This window comes from Schistocerca piceifrons, chromosome 2 (assembly GCF_021461385.2).
Source record: "Schistocerca piceifrons isolate TAMUIC-IGC-003096 chromosome 2, iqSchPice1.1, whole genome shotgun sequence".
Taxonomy (NCBI): domain Eukaryota; kingdom Metazoa; phylum Arthropoda; class Insecta; order Orthoptera; family Acrididae; genus Schistocerca; species Schistocerca piceifrons.
In genome coordinates this window covers 679,471,139-679,490,662 of record NC_060139.1, presented here as the reverse complement: position 1 = coordinate 679,490,662, position 19,524 = coordinate 679,471,139, and the positions used below count along the sequence as shown (strand labels likewise).

The 19,524-nt window shown below is 39.5% G+C and overlaps 1 protein-coding gene and 1 long non-coding RNA gene across 2 annotated transcripts; both read right to left on the bottom strand.

Moving 5' to 3' along the window:
- Positions 1 to 3,905: 3,905 nt before the first annotated feature.
- LOC124777674 lies at positions 3,906 to 5,448 on the bottom strand. The gene is made up of 2 exons (XR_007015761.1): positions 4,795 to 5,448; positions 3,906 to 4,649 (listed from the first exon to the last, which is right to left on the bottom strand). It is a non-coding gene; the product is annotated as an uncharacterized LOC124777674 (long non-coding RNA).
- A 40-nt stretch (positions 5,449 to 5,488) lies between these two features.
- On the bottom strand, positions 5,489 to 19,392 carry LOC124777673. The gene is made up of 2 exons (XM_047253154.1): positions 19,236 to 19,392; positions 5,489 to 9,789 (listed from the first exon to the last, which is right to left on the bottom strand). The coding sequence occupies exons 1-2, from the start codon at positions 19,390 to 19,392 to the stop codon at positions 9,233 to 9,235; spliced, it is 714 nt and encodes a 237-aa protein (XP_047109110.1). The 3' UTR covers positions 5,489 to 9,232.
- Positions 19,393 to 19,524: the final 132 nt, after the last annotated feature.

Genomic DNA, 19,524 nt, shown 5'->3' with positions numbered 1-19,524 from the left:
TTAGAAACCTGTAACAACTCTCTGAACGTCCATCATTTTAGAAATGGTTGCGGGACCCAGCTGTTCAATAGAGGATGTCACATTAAATACCTTTCAGCCATAATTTTTCAACCTTATTTCTATTGGCAACCAGTTTTAGCATTTTATTATACCATATTCAGGCCCCTGACCAATGTATAGGAAGAGTCTACCTCAGTTGTGTTCAAAACAGAGGCCAGCAACACTGGTATTAGTAGATATTTGCTACAGTGATGTCTTAAATCATCACCTTCCGACCGATGATGTTGGCAGGCGATGGTTGAAAAGATCACTGTAGCAAATATCTACTAATACCAGTGTTGCTGGCACCTGTTTTGAATACAACTGAGGTAGATTCTTCCTACACATTGGTCAGGGGAATGAAGACGGCGGAATAAAATGCTGAAACTGGTTGCCAATTAAAATAAGGTTGAAAATTGACAGCTGAAAGGTATTTAATTTGACATCCTGAAACAACTCTGTTTGCCGTACTGTCAATCTACTATACTACTGTTTGACATAATGGGATCTAATTACTTCACAATTACAGTAATTCGCAGTACTAAACTGAATCATAATATAAACAAAGTGTTTATTTATGTTACTGGATTATAATATTGAAATTATGTCTACACTAACAACTAACGTATTTATATTTGAAGCAGGAAACATGGTAGGAATACTTGGGATAATTTAGTTTCAATGCAATTAACAAAAATATAATCAGCATTATTTATTTGAATCATTTCACTTATTTTTCCTTGAAAATGACAAATATGTGTTTGATTTTGTATCCTGCAAAGTATTTCAATTTTAATCTTTGAATGATAACATTTTCTGTGATTTTGAACATCCTCTGCGATTGTAATTAACAAAATTACTATATCCAACAATATTTGAATTTTCACTGAAGGTATATACGACCCACACGAAATCATGTGAAAGGGCGAGTACAATGTGAGACTTTGAGCTGCACTATGTGATGTAATGTCAGATAAGTTTGTGTACCCCTGAATCTTTCTTTGATTTTTCACATTATTAGGAAACCATGGTGTTCTCTGGCCCATTATAACTTAAGAAATTTATGGGAACATTCAACTGCAGAGGAGAAACGACAAGGAGTTAAGTTCACACCAACATTCTTTTTGAAGAATCTGAGTTACATCCATCCAACTTCAAGATTTACATTTGTATAGACTTTTACTTTGATTTACTTTATTTGACAATTACACTACTGGCCATTAAAATTGCTACACCATGAAGATGATGTGCTACAGACGTGAAATTTAACTGACAGGAAGAAGATTCTGTGATATGCAAATGATTAGCTTTTTCAGAGCATTTTTCAGAGCTTTCACACAACGTTGGCTCTGGTGGCGACACCTACAACTTTGTTAGCTATTTCGTGACTGCCTACAAAAGTTCTGTCCAACCTGTGTTGCACAATACCTTTTTGGAGGGTACTGAAATGTAACGGCTCACTTTTCATAAGATTTGGATCATCTGATTAATTGTTAAGTTATCATGTACAACACATATATGTAATTTCACTTTTTAAGCTCTGTACTGTGTTTTTCAACAACTTCATGGCAAAGTAATGGCTAATATTTCGTCCATCCATTGGCAGGAACATGTATCATTGAGTTTATTAATTGCAATTAGGATTTTTCATTTACAGACAATCGGATAACAAAAGAAGCACCAAATAAACTGCATTTTATAATGTTAGAAACCTGTAACAACTCTCTGTATGTCCTCCTGAGGAACGTTTCCAACCGATTTCTCATACAAAAACAGCAGTTGACCGGCATTGCCTGGTGAAACATTGTTGTGATGCCTCGTGTAAGAGGAGAAATGTGTACCATCACGTTTCTGACTTTGATAAAGGTCAGATTGTAGGCTACCGCGATTGCGGATTATCGTATCGTGACATTGCTGCTCGTGTTGGTCAAGATCCAATGACTGTTAGCAGAATATGGAATCCCAACGGCCTCGTATCACTAGCAGTCGAGATGACAGGCATATTATCCGCATGGCTGTAACGGATTGTGCAGCCACATCTCGATCCCTGAGTCAACAGATGGGGATGTTTGCAAGACAACAGCCACCTACATGAACAGTTCGATGACATTTGCAGCAGCATGGACTATCAGCTCGGAGACCATGGCTGCGGTTACCCTCGATGCTGCATCATAGACAGGAGCGCCTGCGATGGTGTACTCAACGACGAACCTGGGTGCATGAATGACAAAATGTCATTTTTTCGGATGAATCCAGGTTCTCTTTACAGCATCATGATGGTCGCATCCATGTTTGGCAACATCACGGTGAACCGCACATTGGAAGCGTGTATTCATCATCGCCATACTGGCGTATCACCCGGCATCATGGTATGGGGTGCCATTGGTTACATGTCTCGGTCACCTCTTGTTCGCATTGACGGCACTTTGAACAGTGGACATTACATTTCAGATGTGTTACGACCGTGGCTCTACCCTTCATTCGATCCCTGCGAAACCCTACATTTCAGCAGGATAATGCACGACTGCATGTTGCAGGTCCTGTACAGGCCTTCTGGATACCGAAAATGTTCGAGTGCTGCCCTGGCCAGCACATTCTCCAGATCTCTCACCAATTGAAAACGTCTGGTCAATGGTGGCCGAGTAACTGGTTCATCACAATACGCCAGTCACTACTCTTGATGAACTGTGGTATCGTGTTGAAGCTGCATGGGCAGCTGTACCTGTACACGCCATCCAAGCTCTGTTTGACTCAATGCCGAGGCATATCAAGGCCGTTATTACGGCCAGAGGTGGTTGTTCTGGGTACTGATTTCTCAGGATCTATGCACCCAAATTGCGTGAAAATGTAATCACATGTCAGTTCTAGTATAATATATTTGTCCAATGAATACCAGTTTATCATCCGCACTTCTTCTTGGTGTAGCAATTTCACTGGCCAGTAGTGTATTATCCTCAGCAAGACGATTACATTGCAGGTACCTTATCCTGCCGTAGAGGCCTGGCAATGAAACACCCATCACTAGATGTGCAGAAGTCAACATGTTAAATGGGCAACAGTGGGATTTCAACAGTTAAAAATTATTATAAACACAAAACAAAATATTGTGCAACTGCAAAGTACAGGATAGCATGATCAGTGTTCACTTATTATAATGGAATGCTGTCGCACTGATGGGCATTCAGATGATACTATAAGTTCTTCAGATACATTCAACTCAGTCTGAAATAGAGTGTTCCAGAGGGAGCAAACAAAAGTGATATTGGCAATGAATACAATCCTGCTGCACATTCAAGTAGTGATTCATCAGACAGCAGTGTAGATAATGACCAACCAGGGTTTCTTCCAACTACAATTATGTTGTAATAGTGGGGATAGATGTGGTATTGATTTACGACTTGCAGTGGGGATAGATATGGTATTGATTTACGACTTGCAAGTAATACTATTAGTCATAGAAGGAGATGACAAAGTGGGTAAAATATTACAATTTGTATAACTGTAAAACATAAAACTAATTTATATATTTTTTACGTTGTGTTTTCTCATAATTTCTAAATTTTGCAGTGTTGCTATAATACAAAATGCTGAAAGGAGAGCTGATATTGATTACCAAGAGTTTGAGACTGATGGAATGGCATGGACAGCTACAGCATTGCACCTACAAACTCTGCAGGAAGGCAGCGCCAACAAATGTTATTCAAGAGACTGCTGGATCTACAGGGCTTGCAAAGTGTCCTGTTTCCACTGTAAGGAAAAACAAGTTTTTGTATCTGCTTTGGATGCAGCAGATATAGAAGAAAGTTTGGACAAAGAGAGCATTATATACTGAATTGGACTGTTCAAATATTAAGAAAGATTACAAAAACATATTGACAGAGTATCTTACTTTTAGTTTTGTGACACAATCATGACCACAACTCTCACTGTACATTTCCACTGTAACATACTTCTGCAGAATGTTCTCTAGCTGTGCTCACCTTGTTACTTTCAAGTATTCTTTGCATATTGTGGGCACTTGCAATACTATTGTTGACACATACTTTGACACACATACACTTATCAGTTTTTGCACTAAATTGAATTTTTGGAATTCCTTCCACTGATAACCTATGGAAACATACTGAATTGCTAGTTACAGTAATGGCATCAAATGTCACTTTGCATAATCCTACCTACATTTTCACTTAGATCTGTAAATATTTTAATCACTTTTTCTGTAAGGCACTTTTCATTTATCTGATGAAGGTCTTTCTGTCACTTCAGTCTTCCTTCATTTGTATCTTTCCTAGTCCTTAAATAATGAGGCAAACCTGCAAAAAATCTTGGCATTAAGCCACCTGTTCATTTGAGTCCAGCTCTTTCAGTATTTCAGCCTTTTTTTCAGCATATCTTTAAACATATTGAAGTTTATTATCTCCTGTTCTCCACAGTACTTAGCACAGACCATGTATATCTTGGAAGGTAACCAAGTCTCTTTTTGGAACTGGTTTCAGCCAGTCAATGTTGTGTGTCCATATTTGCTGGGAACCAGAACACCTTGATGTAGCTTTTATCGCCACTGGAACATAACTGCTTTAACATCCTGGAATACAGTAATAGTGTGGCATCTGAAAAATATCACGGAATTAACAGTAATACATATTTCCTGCAGATATGAACTACTCTTTACTACCATTTTGACTACATGGTTTTACTCTCTTACATCAATTTTAAATTTTGTTTCTATAAGAAAATATTAGTCAGAAAACTCACCTTTATAGATAAATCAGCTATCTTTGGATGTCTACATATGCATATCTCTCAGCATACAAAGCTCAAACACACTCAATCTGTTCATCCTGTAACCAGTAAAGTAGGCCATCTTCACAGTGCTGCTACTTCTCATAACTTCAGTTTGTGTAGAGTAGGCCATAATATTATATCCACTGTCTCAAATAATAGAAATCATTTGCATTAGAAGTTAAAATGCTGACGAAGCTAGACGCAAGTTGTCCGACCTTCTATTTCTTCCGCTGAGAAGCTACTCATTACAATAAGGTAAGCTGCTGCAAGTGTGAGCGGTATTAAAAATGCCACAATGAAAAGTTCATTTCTAGTAAGACCACCTAGTATGTACTTTATTTGACGAAGTACAGTCTTAGACATAAAACATATTCACTGCTGAGCCGCCCAGACACTGAGTGAGCTCCCTTAAGGTGCCAATAGAAATGGCTGCACCTGAAAATTCTAAGTACAACCATATGCATGACCTGACAACACTGTAGGATGAGGAAGTTTCAGGAGGAAATGTAGTCTTCTACTCTAGCTGTAAATGCTGGTGGTCTAGAAGTAAAGGCTGCACAATGATAACGGAAAGTATCGGAAAAATATCGAAATCAAATCCACTCACTGCTGACCTCTCCTCTCCCCCCCCCCCCCCCCCCCCTCTTTTTCTTAATACTGCTAAAGGTATCAGTCTTGTGGGACCTCAAGATAATTCTCTCCACTTTCTAGCCCACCAGTAACAACAAAACTTTCCGCAAAACAGCTTGTGGCTGCACCAAGATCAGAACAGTTAATGCTTGGAGTTCCCATGCCCTACAGTGGCAGCCAACACCGGGTGCCTTCACATCAGTCGCCATCCAATGATCTGATCAAGACACAGTGCACTTTGCCATATTCTGCTCTCACATTGTTACTGTAAAATTGGTTCTTATTGTAATGTTATTTTCCACACAAAATAACTCTGATAAATGTATTTATCAAGTGCCATTTTCTTATTTAAAGTTCTAGTTTTTGCCATGCAGCTACGTTTTGGACTCTGCATACAGTTGTAGAACACTATGCATGTTGTGTAATTGCAAGGTTTTCACTCAATTTATTGAAGTTATTTTGTGTGGAAAATCGGACTTTCAATCTAATAAAATTTGTTTAAGTGTTTAAGTTTCTATAGGCTTGCAACTGGTAAACTACTTGAGCACTGCCAGACTGTTTTATGTATTGTTGATGTTAATTTGTCCCATGTTTACTTTTCGTGTACAATAAACTACTGAAAAATGCTATTAAAATATGCATTGCCTTAGTACAAATGAATTACTATTTACAACTATAACCTTACACAAATATCAAAAAATAAATTATCTGTAAAACAGGCATACCAACATCAGCACAAATTTGTAAGATATTACTGGCACACACTTTGGTCTTCAAAGCAGTCTGAATTTACATGATACCCTGTGTCATACTCAAGTAGTATGGAAATTATATATTTGGAGTATACAAATGAAGGAGTCCAGTTAAGAAACTATTCACTACCACAATTTCACATATGAAATAGTGTCTCTACAAATACCAAGAATTATCTTGATAGAAGCAGAAAAGGGCATTATCAATTGTGCAATAACACACATTTTTCAACCTTACAATATGTGGTACTGGAAGTAATGAAAGAACTTATGATGCAGGAATTTTCTTAAGTTTTCCCTACTGGTTTGGAATCTGGCTGATGGAGGCTCTGTCACAGAACAGGGAAAATATTGGCCTACATTGAGAATGGAAACAAGACCAGATGCTGCACTTATTTTGCAGTATGACCCCATCACCTCTGAGCTAGCAAAGATCTATGGCATTTGTCTCTCCCAGTGGTGGCTAGGACAGATAAACCTCAATGTAAAACATGAAATTAGCTGCAATTTCTGTGTGAAGCATGCTCCTTGGGTGCAAAACTCTAAATCGCTTATCCCATGTCACATTTTAAGTCACTCCGACTGTTCAACAGAAATGGCAAGAAAATATCGAGTGAATTTAGTATTAGATGCAATACATTATCTGTTCACACTCCCTTTTCCTTGAGGAAATGCTCCCTCTCTTTCTTTTAAGGGGGTCAGCCACTGATTTCGTCTTTAGAAGTTAACATAAAGGCATCATCAAATCGTCACAGTACCAATATTGCAAAGGAATGTTCAATGAGCGAACTGATGATACTTGAATACAAATGTAACAGTATTCACCCCCGTTGATTTTTGTTGCTTTGAATCAGAACATGCAGTGCCACTGCACCCAACCTCTTGCATGCAAATGCTGCAGTTCAACATATATGTCAATTATTGAGCCTTTCTGAATATGGAAAATCATTCACAGGAAAATGAACTTTCTTGAAACACGAAAATCCTTTCCTTTCCTGACATCATTATTATATACTCACCTCAGACATGAAACAAATGTTTTGATTTGCTTCCACCTCTGTTGCACTGCACCCCCAATCCCCCCCAATTAAACCCGAAGTGAACAACATGTCCCAAATTTTAGGCATTTTCCTTCCACCTTCAACTGTTTCATAATGCTTAAGCAACTTCCATAAGACTGAAGTAAACAAATTCCAATCTATAACCCCACAATAAATACTAGAATTTTAAATCAGAAGATGGTACTTGATAAACACACCCACAGCAAACTAAGCATCCTGTGTAGCTGCATGGTGTTCACTCAATTTATTGAATGTACTCTGCATGGAAAATCAAAGAACAATAAGAAATAATTTTATGCTAACAATGTACAAGTAGAAATGTGCCAAAGTGCACCATGATCAGCTGGTCAGACAGTAGTTGGCATAAAGGTGCCCAATGGCAGTAGCCACTTTAGGACAAGGAAAGTGTAGCAGAAACAGCTCTGATCACAACACAGCGATGAGCTCTTTTGTTTGTGGTTTTGCTATTAGTGGTACTTAGAAAATGTAACATTATTTTTGATGTTCCATGAGACTTACACCTTTAATAGACAGCCAAATTGCAGTTCAAAAATAAAGGAATGAGTGAACTTTAATTCACTACTTTGCATCTCCATTGTGCGACGTTTACAACTAGACCACTAGCAGATACAGCACTGTACAGCTTGAGTAAACTCTTCCACATCTTACAGTGTTGCCAGATCATGCAGATTTTGAATTCTAAGGAGCAGCCACTTTTACGAGAGACTAAGTGGAAAACTTGGACTTAGTCTTGTGGCAGCCGGCTGGCGGCCATGTTTTACATCTAAGACTGTACATATACACGGAGGTGACAAAAGTCATGGGATACCTCCTAATATCACGTCAGACCTCCTTTTGCCCGGCGTAGTGCAGCAACTCGATGGGGCATGGGCTCAACAAGTCACTGGAAGTCCCCTGTAGAAATACCGTACCACGCTACCACTACAGCCACCCATAATTGCACAAGTGTTGCCAGTGCAAATTTTGCCGCAAACTAACCCCTCAATTATGCCACATAAATGTTCGACGGAATTCATGTTGGGCAATCTGAATGGCCAAATCATTTGCTCGAAACATTCATAATGTTTTTCAAACCATTCTCTAGCAACAGTGGCCCAGTTCCATGAATCATTGTCATCCATAAAAATTCCATAGTCGTTTGGGAACATGAAAACCATGAATGGCTGTAAATGGTCTCAAAGCAGCCAAACATAATCATTTCCAGCAATGATTGGTTTCAGTTGGACAAAAGGATCCAGTCCATTCCATGTAAACACAGCCCACACCACTATGGAGGCACCACCAGCTTGCACAATACCTTGTTGACATCCTGGGTTCATGGCTTCAAGGTCTCTACACCACACTCAAACCCTACCATCATCTCCTACCAACTGAAACTTGGACTCATCTCACCAGGCTGTGATTTGTTTTCAAGCTCTATGCAAACACTGCTGCTCTCAGTCATTAAGTACAGGGCACTGTTTGTGTATTCTCGGCCACACTTGACACTGTGGATCTCAGAATATTCAATTCTCGATTTCCGATATGGAATGCCCTATGCATCTAGCTCCAGCTACCATTCCACATTCAGAGTCTGTTAATTCCTGTTGTGTGGCCATAAGCACATCAGAAACCTTTTCGTACAAATCACCTGAGCACAAATGGTAGCTCTGCAAATGCACTGCCCTTTTATTCCTTGTGTACATAATGTTACTATCATCTGTATTTGAGCACATCACTATCCCATTACTTTCGTCACCTCATAATGTAAACAATGGTTACAAGTTAAAAAGTAACAGCTGCTCCATATCCTAAGGTAGAATGTAATTCTGCTTGAAGTGTATTCACAAGAAGCATTGTCGGATTTGAGGGGAAATCAGTCACCATCGATCTTGTAGCAGTGGATGATTAACTCTGTGTAGTGGCATAAATTTGTTAATTAGATGCAGTCTATGATGAGGAAAATCACGATGTATCATTCTCAGCTTCATCCAGCTGCTCATTCAAAAGCAACAGGAATTTTGCTTTCAGGTCTCTCCTACACCTGTCATTAAGTTTCTTGAAATCAGGGAGGATGGATTGAAAAAACATCCAGTCAGCATCACCAGCTGATGACGCCCAGTTTCTCTTCATTTCATTAAATTGTTTAACTTCCAGCCAGTCAGCATATACTTTATGGGCATCGCTGTTGCTGGCTTCGGCTTTTCTTTTAGGAGGAGTTGATTGTAGCACCACATCACAATCAACCAAATCACACATTTCTTCCGAAATTTCACAACTTTCCATTTCCTGATGGTCTGTGGTGGTCAGCGTTGCATTTGAAGCTGCCATGTTGTCTTCATTTTCCTCAAGTGGAGATACATTCCCAGAAGAAGGAGCCCCTTTCATGTATGGGTGAAGAAATGAGAGATGGGGGGCCAAATAATATGGTTTCTTTAGCCTTCCCGATCCTGATTTCAAAGGTTTCAATGACCTTCCAAAAGCAGTGCGGATGTTTTTCCATCGGTCACGACAAATCTGTTCTGAAAATTAAGGCAAAATAAAGTAAATATAAAGTAGGTGCATGTTTAAAAATTACTTAAGATTATATTTGTTTCTATAATGTAAACACTTGTCAATTATATTGGCTACAAGAAGCAGCTTTCAAGACCATCATTTATGGTTGTCCTAGACCAAAATATTTGGAAAGTTACTGCAGATCAGCACGCTGAACTGTGAAATCTGCCAAACTGGGTCAGTGCTGTGTCCTCCGAGTCTTTTGCAGTGGCTTACTTCAATAAAAGCTGAGTCGCTTCAAATAACACATTGAGCCTACAATAGTTATCTTTGTCATTGTCCTCAGAAGTTAAAATAACTGACTCCAGGGGCTGGCATGATATTCCGCTTTTACAAGTATGGTAGTAGCATCTAAAAAACATGATGAATTAATGGGAGCAACAATATGGAGCAGGGCAAGGAAGAGTGAGGGATAGCAGGGTAAGGGTGGCAGAGAGGAATCAGTGCTGCCTGGCAGAGCATGCAGGGACTAGAGGTGGCAGGACAGGGCTGATAAGTGCAGTGTCAGGAGGCTGTGGGGGAAGGAATGGGAGAGCTTTTCATTTTTCTCCTCATCTCCCTCCTCCATCTGCCATGCAGCACCGATTCCTCATTCCTCCTCCCCCCCCCCCCACCTATACCCTGCTATCCCTCCCCCTCCCCTCTTGCCCACACTGTTACTCCTATTCAGTGTGTTTCTGTTACAGTCTGGGTGGAGTGGTTGGAGGTAGCTATGACCTGTGTGAGGGGTGTGTGTGCTTGTGAGAATGTATGTGCATTTTTCTTTTCTAAAAAGGTATTGTCCAAAAGCTTATTCATAATAGTCTTTTCATCGTGCCTGTCTGCAACTACATCACTTGGTCTTTGTGTCAATGTATTTGCAGCTGCCTACTGCTAGAGGGCTCCAAATTGTAATGTATAGCATGACGGTGTGTAATGTAACTATGTCGGTGCATGTTGTAATCTATTTTTGAATTCTAAGAGTTTGTCTATACATGTGGCACCCTCTCCATGTTACAATGCGAGACCACACAGCCACTGATCATCCTCCATTCAGACCCAACTTGGCCCCAACTGATTTTCATCTATTTCCATAACAAAGAACACCTTTGAGGACTTCACTTTGATAGTGAGGAAGCAGTGCAATCACAGGTGAGGTTGTTCCACCAACAAAGTCAAACATTCTGCAATGATGGTATCAACAAGCTGGTCTCTCATTGGGAGACGTGTTCATTGTCAGGGTTACAAAATAAATATGTAGACATGAAGAATAATGTCAATTTGTTGTCTTATTTAAAAATCTTTCCAAGTTTTCACATAAAAAATTTGAAGGCATTACTTTTCAGCGTGTTCTCATATTTATATCCGTTCTCTAAGCAATGTTCAGCCTGGCTGACTTCACACATTCCCTTTGTTTAACATGTCATGACTGCTCAGCACAAAACTCAGAAATCATTCTAACAGTTTGTCCTTTGTAAAGACTACCACATTTGCAGGGGACACCATACATGCTAGGAACTCTGAGACTTATGCTGCCTTTAATGGGGCGTTACATCTCAGAAGCAGGCCGCAACACTGGTTTCAGTCCATGTTCCTGCTGCATGCTAGTCACTGCCCCACTGTATGGAAGGAATGCAGCTAGCTCAGCCTCTTCCACCAATTCAAAAGCTGTCTTTCAATGGTGGAACTTGAAAGTTTTTACTATCTCTCCTTAACTGTCACCATTCTCCCTGAACACGTGTCTCAAATGCTGAAACTCAGACTGTGCATGGTCATCACCCAAAATAATCTTTGCCTAGTGTACTAATTTGTTCATGACTGCTTTCTTGTGTAAAGGGTGGTAAAAGTCACTATTTTTTCAAAAACCAGTCTTATACACTGAATGACCAAGCCAGCCTCGTGCTTTCCACTCAGCTCAAACAGCTAAGAACATAAGCTGGCCATCCCTCTCCATCTAAACAGTGACTTAAATGTTAGGCTGGACACTGTTCATGTGGCTGATGAACTGCTTCAGTGCATTTTCATCACGAGCCCATATCAAGAAGATATTGTCAATGTACTATATGAAGCAATTTGGATGCAGTCCCACAGAGTTCGAAGCTTGCACCTCAAAGTGCTCCATGAAGAAGTTCAGGAAAGATGGAGACAGTGGGCATCCCATTACTGTGCCCCGCATCATCTCATAACATTCACAGCAGTACAAGTAGTACATTGTCATTAAGGCACAGCAGAATAGCTTTAGAGTAAAGGAGGATACTGAAGGCCCAAAAATGTTCAAATGTGTGTGAATTTCTAAGGGACCAAACTGCTGAGGTCCCTAGACTTACACACTACTTAAACAAACTTATGCTAAGAACTGAAGGCCCAAAGAGCCCGCTTTTCTTGTATCAGCATCCTCATAAAAAGTGACAATGTCCAAACTAACCATTACATCATTCCGGCCTATCTTTATTTTCCTGAGGGTAACGAAATGCTGTTCAGTGTCTTCAGTCCACACTAACTACTGGTCTCAGAGGAATGACTTCATCTGTATGTTCAGCAATCCATAAAGTGTGGCATTAATTTCTTCAACATTTCTTTTGGCATGTGAGCTACCTTTCATAACTTCCCTATCTTTCTGTGATAGCCCGTGTTGATCGAGACTAAGCTGCCAGAATGAATCATCCTTTCATAAATTAGCAGATGACAGACTTAAGTGTTCAGGACCACAGTGGCATTTCCAGTGTTTTCTGGTAAGACAACCAAGTCCTCTTTCTCACACAATAAAATGAGCACTCATGATGTATTAAACAAAGGGAACTTGAGAACTTATCCAGGACTTCCAGGTAAGACATCCTGTGAAATATTAGTAAATGCCTTCTCTGAAAACTACCTGGAACAAACAGTTAGGAACACCACTCATGATGGAAATATACTGGGTCTATTGGCAACAAACAGACCTGACCTCTTTTAGGATCTTCACATCAAAGCTGATATCACTGATCATGATGCAGTTGTGGCAACAATGATGACCACAGTACAAAGGACAACTAAAACAAGCAGAAAGATATATATGTTCAATAATCTAGATAAAACATCAGTAGTGTCATATCTCAATGAGGAACTTGAAACTTTCAGCACAGGGCAGGAGCATGTACAGGAACTCTGGCTCAAATTTAAAAGAATAGCTGACCACGCACTGGATAGGTACGTACCCAGAAGAACAGTTCATAATGGGAGGGACCCTCCATGGTATACAGTCACTGTAAAGAAATTTCTTTAGAAGCAGAGATTACTGCATGATAGGTGTAAAACAAAGCCTAGGGCTATAGACAGAGAGGTACTGAATGAAACACATTTGGCTGTCAAGAAAGCAATGCCTGATGCCTTCAGTGACTATCATAGCAGAATATTGTCAAGTGATCTTTCAGAGAACCCAAGGAAATCCTGGTTGTATGTAAAGGCTGCCAGTTGCACCAAACTTAGTACCCCGTCCCTAGCGAGTAGCAAAAGCAAAAGCTGAAATGCTTAACTTTGTTTTCAAATGTTCCTTTACAAAGGAAAACCCTGGATAACTGCCCCAATTTAATCATCAAACCACTGAAAAGATGAATGAAATAAATATTATTGTCAGTGGTGCTGAGAAACAGCTGAAGTCATTAAAATCAAACAAGCTCCCGGGCATGATGGGATCCCTGTCAGATACTATACTAAATTTGTGACTGAGTTAGCCCCTCTTATAAACATAATGTATCGTAGATCCCTCGAACAAAAAAACCCTGCCCAATTCTAGGAAAAAAGGCACTGTCTACAACCATCAACAAGAAGGGTAGTAAAAGTTATCCACAAAACTACCGTTCAATATCCTTGGCATAGGTCTGTTGTAGAATCTTAGAAAATATTCTGTGCTCAAACATAATGAGATATCTTGAACAAAATGACCTCCTCACTGCCAACCAAAATGGATTTCAAAAACATTGATCATGTGTAACCCAACTCACACTTTTTCTCACATGACATACTGAAAGCTTTGGATCAAGGCAACCAGGTAGATGCAGTATTTGATTTTTGAAAAGCATTTGACTCAGTATCGCACATAGGCTTTTTGTCAAAAGTACGATCATAAGGGGTATCAAGTGAAATTTGTGAATGGATTGAGGACTGTTTGGTAGGGACAACACAGCATGTTATCTTGGATGGAAAGCCATTGTCAGGTGTAGAAGTAACTTTGGGTATGCCCCAGATAAGTGTGTTGGGACTCTTGCTGTTCATATCGTATATCAATGACTTTGCAGACAATATTAACAGTAAAATCAGGCTTTTTGCAGATGATGCAGTTATCTATAATGAAGTACTCTCTGAAAGAAGCTGCATAAATATTCAGTCAGATGTTGATAATATTTCAATGTGGTGCAGAGTTTGGCAACTTGCTCTAAATGATCAGAAATGTAAACTTTTGCAATTTATAAAAAGAAAAAGAAAAAAATTGTTCCAGCATAAAGTCAAGTGCTGGCATGCCAGGCAGAAACGTTAGAGCAGAGAGGGCTGTGAAGAAGATGTCAGCCAATAGAATGCTGACTGACCCCTCACTAGGACAACACGAGACAACAGTGGCATCTACACAAAGAGGACATAAGCACCACGCCGCCTGGCCGCGGCCCAGTTGTAGACAAACCATTCAACAAGCTTTACAGCAAAAACTTAGGAATTATATTGTTTCACTTGTATTAGGAGTTGTGTATACTGAGGAGATTTTCTTAATTTGTTTGTCGCCCACTGCTTGCAACACCTCATTGTAAATTTCTCAGTGTTAAGTATTGTCATTTATCTTACTGTACTAAAAACTCATTAATACGATTTGCTTGGATTGTTGGCTAGCAATCTGAGAAAGCAGGTTTCCTAGGCACCTGAGTCGTGGCTCCTTATATCAATCTTGTCTACAGTGTGCGTATCGGGAGAATGACTCACGCCTGCAAAGTGACAGATGGTCTGAAGCAGGTTCAGTCCAGCACATAGTTCTAATTTTCATCTGCTAGAGGACAGTAGCAGACAGGTCAGAACAGGAAGAATTATGATGTAGTTAAGAATCTTGACCACCAGAGTCCAGCAGTGTACAGAGACATTCAATAAACAGGTCAATAAAATGTTTTTGTGAATTGTTCTGTTTATTTCTTGAAGGCTTTTTTTGTTTATTTATGTTTGTACAGTTTTGTATATGCTTTTAGTGGTGTGAATGTGGTCTAAAGTAAATATGTAGATCACTGGTCTACTGGTGAATACTGTACGAACTAGTGTGAGAAAGTTTTAAGGCAGTGTGAATGCAGGCGACAGGGAATTTTGTATCAAATAGGTTAAGTAAGTTTACAGTAAAAGGAAAGCTAATAAAGAGCAAATTAAAAAAAAAAAAGTAAAGTATAAACAAAATGTTAAATGTTTATTTTGGGAAAAAGTACAGTTCGAAAGTGTGGAATTTGTTGATTGGTTAATCATGAAGAGTGCAAACTAACACAGGAGGATAATGTTTTTCTATTGGCTTTAAAGAAAACTGACCAATCAGACGGAGTATTCTTCACACGTCTTTTTTCTTGGAAATATAGAATGCTGACAGCAGTCTAAGGGAGTCGGAGCCAAGCCTTTCAATGGTATGATCATGCATAGTATGAGCTCCAAAGGAAGTTATAATTTGCCATTTTAGTTGTGCTACATGTTTCAAAAGTGTTTTAGAGTGAAGGCTTATTTATATTCCAGTGTACTTTTTTTAGAAACTATGGATTTTTTAAGTAATTCTGTGTGTCAGAAAAGACAGTAATTCTGCGTGGCATATTGAGCAGATCGGTGACTATAATCTTGAGCACATTAGACACTGATAAACTTAATAGTATGGCGAGCATCTTCACTTCAGAACAATCCGTGCTTAGTAGCTGTTCAGATTTCGGGAAATACATTACCATAAACTCATTCAAAATGAGAACATTTCAACATATCCAAGGGCATTATTGCTGCTAAACTTTGTATAATTACATTCAAAGTGACTGACCAGTGATGTGTAGAGTAACAGCACTGACAGATGGAGCACACTGTGCTGGAACAGCCTCCTCTTATTGCTATGAGCAGCTATGCAGAGCTGCAAACCTGCTGATGTTGGTGCTCTGGCAGCACAGATAGGAAAACTGCTTTTCTCGTCCTGTGGTAGTTAAACTACCAAGCATAAACACAGTCTAATGGCACTGTGCTTGTGTTCATACTTTAATAATAAAAAAGAAAATATACAAGCTGGTTTATTATTCTTTCCTTCGTTCCAAAACTCAATGTTTCTGTAGTAGATAATAATATAGGCCTCTCAGGTTCACATCCTCTCCTTTGGCTAACAGCGAAAAAAAATCTACGTTTGACAGATGCTTGTCATATGGAGTAGTCTTGATTTGCCAGACCATTAGCTCATCACAGTACAGTCTCGCTTCTGTGACAACACACTACTGAGCTACCGTACATTTATAAAATACTAAAATGAGTTACTTTATGATCTGCACAACAATCCAACATCCTCTGGCTGCATACTGCAGCAAACTATATAATGAATATTTTTGTATTATTGCGCTGACGAGTGCTTACTTGCAACAACAGAGCAAAATACGCAAAAACCGTTCAAATAATTCACAGGTGTCCAGTGCACGTGTAGTACCACCAGCGGTAGGGAGTAAGCTGTGCGTCTTCCCGATTCATATTCTCTTAGGTCCCATTCAACTCTATCGTAATTGTGACATCGTCATGGTATCCAATGATTAAAGTTTTATCTGTTCGTCGAAGCAGCTGACGACAAATTTTATTCCAACCTAAATTTTTAAGTGACAAACTGAGGCTTGCACAATTTGTATGCCTGCAATTAATGTTTTCAGAACCTTAAATGAGGGCTCATCATAGCTAACACTTGGTTTAAGAATCATGAAAGAAGGTTGTATACATGGAAGAACCCTGGAGATACTAAAAGGTTTCAGATAGATTATATAATGGTAAGACAGAGATTTAGGAACCACGTTTTAAATTGTAAGACATTTCCAGGGTCAGATGTGGACTCTGACCACAATCTATTGGTTATGACCTGTAGATTAAAACTGAAGAAACTGCAAAAAGGTGGGAATTTAAGGAGATGGGACCTGGATAAACTAAAAGAACCGGAGGTTGTACAGAGATTCAAGGAGAGCATAAGGGAGCAATTGACAGGAATGGGGGAAATAAATACAGTAGAAGAAGAATGGGTAGCTTTGAGGGATGAAGTAGTGAAGGCAGCAGAGGATCAAGTAGGTAAAAAGACGAGGGCTAGAAGAAATCCTTGGGAGACAGAAGAATTGATGAAAGGAGAAAACATAAAAATGCAGTACATGAAGCAGGCAAAAAGGAATACAAACGTCTCAAAAATGAGATCGACAGGAAGTGCAAAATGGCTAAGCAGGGATGGCTAGAGGACAAATGTAAGGATGTAGAGGCTTATCTCACTAGGGGTAAGATAGATACTGCCTATAGGAAAATTAAAGAGACCTTTGGAGATAAGAGAACCACTTGTATGAACATCAAGAGCTCAGATGGAAACCCAGTTCTTTGTATGAACATCAAGAGCACAGATGGAAACCCAGTTCTAAGCAAAGAAGGGAAAGCAGAAAGGTGGAAGGAGTATATAGAGGCTCTATACAAGGGTGATGTACTTGAGGACAATATTATGGAAATGGAAGAGGATGTAGATGTAGATGAAGATCAAATGGGAGATACGATACTGCGTGAAGAGTTTGACAGAGCACTGAAAGACCTGAGTCGAAACAAGGCCCCCAGAGTAGACAACATTCCATTGGAACTACTGACAGCCTTGGGAGAGCCAGGCCAAACAAAACTCTACCATCTAGTGAGCAAGATGTATGAAACAGGCGAAATACCCTCAGACTTCAAGAAGAATATAATAATTCCAATCCCAAAGAAAGCAGGTGTTGACAGATGTGAAAATTTCTGAACAATCAGTTTAATAAGCCACAGCTGCAAAATACTAACATGAATTCTTTACAGACGAATGGAAAAACTAGTAGAAGCCTACCTCGGGGAAAATCAGTTTGGATTCCGTAGAAATATTGGAACACGTGAGGCAATACTGACCTTACGACTTATCTTAGAAGAAAGATTAAGGAAAGGCAAACCTATGTTTCTATCATTTGTAGACTTAGAGAAAGCTTTTGACAATGTTTACTGGAATACTCTCTTTCAAATTCTAAAGGTTGCAGAGGTAAAATACGGGGAGCGAAAGGCTATTTATAATTTGTACAGAAAGCAGATGGCAGTTATAAGAGTCGAGGGACATGAAAGGGAAGCAGTGGTTGGGAAGGGAGTGAGACAGGGTTGTGGCCTCTCCCCGATGTTATTCAATCTGTATACTGAGCAAGTAGTAAAGGAAACAAAAGAAAAATTCGGAGTAGGTATTAAAATCCATGGAGAAGAAGTAAAAACGTTGAGGTTCGCGGATGGCATTGTAATTCTGTCAGAGACAGCAAAGGACTTGGAAGAGCAGTTGAATGGAATGGATAGCGTCTTGAAAGGAGGATATAAGATGAACATCAACAAAAGCAAAACAAGGATAATGGAATGTAGTCGAATTAAGTCGGGTGATGCTGAGGGAATTAGATTAGGAAATGAGACACTTAACGTAGTAAAGGAGTTTTGCTATTTGGGGAGCAAAATAACTGATGATGGTCGAAGTAGAGAGGATATAAAATGTAGACTGGCAATGGCAAGGAAAGCGTTTCTGAAGAAGAGAAATTTGTTAACATCGAGTATAGATCTAAGTGTCAGGAAGTCATTTCTGAAAGTATTTGTAAGGAGTGTAGCCATGTATGGAAGTGAAACATGGACGATAACCAGTTTGGACAAGAAGAGAATAGAAGCTTTCGAAATGTGGTGCTACAGAAGAATGCTGAAGATTAGATGGGTAGATCACATAACTAATGAGGAAGTACTGAATAGGATTGGGGAGAAGAGAAGTTTGTGGCACAACTTGACCAGAAGAAGGGATCGGTTGGCAGGACATGTTCTGAGGCATCAAGGGATCACCAATTTAGTATTGGAGGGCAGCGTGGAGGGTAAAAATCGTAGAGGGAGACCAAGAGATGAATACACTAAGCAGATTCAGAAGGATGTAGGTTGCAGTAGGTACTGGGAGATGATGAAGCTTGCACAGGATAGATTAGCATGGAGAGCTGCATCAAACCAGTCTCAGGACTGAAGACCACAACAACAACAAAACAACAACAACAACAAATGAGGGCTCCTCCCTTTCAGTTTCGAATGAAACAGTTTTAGAATACGATTAACGTTTTACAACCACAGGCCAAAATCGTGCGTTTGTTACATGAATTACAAACTGCAACGACAAAGTTACGGATTTCCAAATGACGATACAGATTCCACAAGTTCTTACCAGTTTCCTTCATTTCAGTCGCTATATTTTTCCAAGCCAAACTGGTCACATCTGCCCTTGAATAAGATTTCATTGTGTGATTCCACAGACAAGGATTTTTTTCAACAAGCTGCACGAAAAAGATCATCTTCGAACACTCTTCCTGTGTGAACGACATATTGACTATACACAGTACAGAAGGAAATATAAAAACGAAGACGTCTTGAATGGACACGTGCGATAGAGCGCAGACAGCCAAGCGCCTTGGCTCTCATCTGTTATCATTTATGTTTACTACCGGCAGCATGCG

Excerpts from the sequence above, each read along its gene's own strand:
- LOC124777673 (XM_047253154.1), bottom strand. The coding sequence starts at position 19,392 with ATGTCGTTCACACAGGAAGAGTGTTCGAAGATGATCTTTTTCGTGCAG. Across the intron at positions 9,790-19,235 it reads GACTGAAATGAAGGAAACTG|AACAGATTTGTCGTGACCGA; the intron begins GTAAGAACTTGT and ends CTTAATTTTCAG.